General features: G+C 67.7%; 1 protein-coding gene across 1 annotated transcript in view; it reads right to left on the reverse strand.

Moving 5' to 3' along the window:
- The window catches only part of RUFY4 (RUN and FYVE domain containing 4), a 5,615-nt gene that overhangs the window by 743 nt on the left and 2,272 nt on the right, over window positions 1–2,600 (reverse strand). The window contains 6 exon segments of the mRNA XM_025192741.1: window positions 302–436; window positions 545–630; window positions 795–1,205; window positions 2,112–2,169; window positions 2,211–2,336; window positions 2,446–2,578. Of these exon segments, the coding sequence (XP_025048526.1) occupies window positions 302–436; window positions 545–630; window positions 795–1,205; window positions 2,112–2,169; window positions 2,211–2,336; window positions 2,446–2,578 (949 nt within the window).

The following is a 2,600-nucleotide window of genomic DNA, read 5'->3' on the forward strand; positions in this document are numbered from 1 at the left end:
CCCCCCCCCAAGTCAGTTCTGGGCTTGCACCCGTATGTGCCACATCTTGTGTGTGCAAACCCTGGACCCTGCACAGGGCTGTGCCCCACTCCCCCGCCAGGCACAGTAGGATTTCGGGGTGGAGGTGGGGTGTCAAGGGCCCCAGCGCCATCTCCCAGCCCAGGCGGGGACATGACTGGGCTCCTCTTCCGTTTCCCCATTGCGCTGTGGGGCCAAACTCCCGCAGGCTGCGGGGCAGGGGCTGCGGGTCGGGAGTGAGGGGCACCAGGGGGTTGTGGGGCAGGATGGAGGGGGCACTCACCGCAGCAGTTCCAGCAGCCGCCCCTTCACCTCCCGCTCGACCTCACGCTGCCGCCCCAGCTCCTCCCGTGCCGCCTGCTCCCGCGCCAGGGCTTCGTGCTCGGCCTGCGCCAGGCGCTGCACGTCCTGCTGGCACCTGGGCACGGGGCAGGTCTCAGACAGAGTGTGGGGTGGCAGCCCAGGGCCCGGATCAGGCCCCTCCAGCTGGGCACCCCACGTGTGGCCAGGGCCGGGGGGCTTCTACCTGCTCAGCTCATCCTCCCGGGCACGGAGCTCCTGCTCGTGGCGCTGGGCGCTGGCGCGGGTTTCAACCAGGTGGGCACACAGGTGCTGGGGGCAGGGGCAGGAGTGAGGGGGACCACAGCATGCCCCTCACTCCCGACCCGCAGCCCCTGCCCCGCAAACCCTGCCGGTGCCCCTCACTCCCACACCGCAGCCCCCTGCCCCCAGTCCTGCTGGTGCCCCTCACTCCTGACCCTGGTGCCTGTCCTTACCTCCAGCATCTCTGTGCCCTCCCCGGGGGTACCCGGCAGCTCCAGCTGGGCCAGGGCCTGGGCCAGCCCCTCCAGGAGGGCTCCATGCTGGGTGCTCAGCGTCACCAGCTGCTCTTGCACCCGCCCCAGCTCGGCTTGGACCCCTGCCAGGGCCTGCCGCAGCCCCGCGGCCTCCGCCTCGGCCTCCCCAGGCTCTTGGGCCCCCACCGCCACCAGAGCCCCGGGCACTGGGGCAGCCGCATGGTCCCCGGGGCCGGTGGCAGAGGTGTCGGGGCCAGGGCATGTGCTGGGCTGCAGCGAGGGTCCCTGCGGGGCTGGGTAGGGCAGGGGGGCACAGGGATCTGGTTCAGGGCTCTTGGGCTCCTCGCGTGTCCGGCTCCCGGTGTCTGGGGGCTGCTGGGGGTCCACGGCCTGGTGCACAGAGCAGAGCGTGGGCCGAGGGGACCACGTGTGCATGTGCCCCTGTACATGCATGTGTGTGAGACAGCACACGCCTGGGTGTGTGCATGTATGTATGTGTGCTTGGGTGTGCACATGCATACATTTGTGTGCAGGTGTGTGTACGGGTACATGCATTTGTGTGGGAGGCAGCCCAGGTGTGTGTGTGTGTGTGAATGGGTGCATGCAAGTGTGCAGTTTTGTATATGTATGTGCACGTATGTGAATGTGTAAGTGCATGCACGTGGAGTAGCATTATGCTTCTGTGTGAGTAAGCACATGCATGGGCATATGTGCATGCGTGAGGGCATGTGAGTGAGGATGTGCATGTGTCCAGGTGTGTATGTGCATGTGTGTCCATGTGAATGTGCACATGCATGTCTGCGCGTGTCTGCATGTGAGTAAATGTGAGTGCCTGTGTGTATGTGCGTGTGTACATGCCTACCCATGTGCATGCCTATGGCCAGCGCTTCTTCCTGTCCCCCCACTCCCCAGCCTGATCACCCTTGCCCCCAGTGCAGCAGAGCCCCCCACCCCCTCATGCCCCCTTGCCTCGGGGACGGCTCTGAGCCCTGGGCACCACCAGCCCCTCCAGTCCCTGAGGGAGCTGGGCGGCTGAGCCAAGGCGCCCCTGGGGCCACGGCAGACGGATTTGGCCCTGGCACTATGGCCAGGCCGCCACCACACACAGCAGGTGCCACAGAGTCTCTGCCCCCCCCCCAATCACTTCTGGCGGTGTGTAGTACCAGGTGTGTGGCCCTTTAAGGTGGTGGCCTCGCCCACTTCTAGCTCCACCCCCTGTGGGAGGGGGGGAATCTGGGGCTATATAAGGAGGGGATGGAGTAGCACCTGGGCACATTGGGGCTGGGGGGCACCTACCTGGCAGGGCTGGTCCTGGCAGCTTGGGGGGCTCCTGTAGGGAGTGATCATAGCAGGGCTCAGGCATCGTGGGGCTCCCCGGCCCCCCCCAGCACGTGCCAGAGCTCGGCTCCAGATCCAGCAGGGCTGGGGGGCGAGCAGGGGGCTGCGGGTCGGGAGTGACAGGCCAGGAGGTCGGCACAGAGCTGCGGGTCCAGGAAGGGGCTGCGCGCGTGGTACCAAGCCCTGCAACAGTGGTGGGGGAAACTGAGGTCCGAAGCCACGGGAAGATCCCAGGCGTTTGGGCTTGGCCCAAGTGGGGCCAGCCTCCCAGCCCCCCCCGGACCCCGCTCACCTGGTGGCCTGGGGGTCGAGCAGGCAGAGCTGCAGGGTCTCCGCCAGCTGCCCGCGCGCCAGGCAGTAGCGCAGCAGCGCACGGCCACGGCCCAGCGGGGTCCGGAGCTGTGGGACGGGGTCACACGTGGCTGGGGGGGGGAGGCGGGGGGGGGG

Source organism: Alligator sinensis, unplaced genomic scaffold, assembly GCF_000455745.1.
Source record: "Alligator sinensis unplaced genomic scaffold, ASM45574v1 scaffold1332_1, whole genome shotgun sequence".
Taxonomy (NCBI): domain Eukaryota; kingdom Metazoa; phylum Chordata; order Crocodylia; family Alligatoridae; genus Alligator; species Alligator sinensis.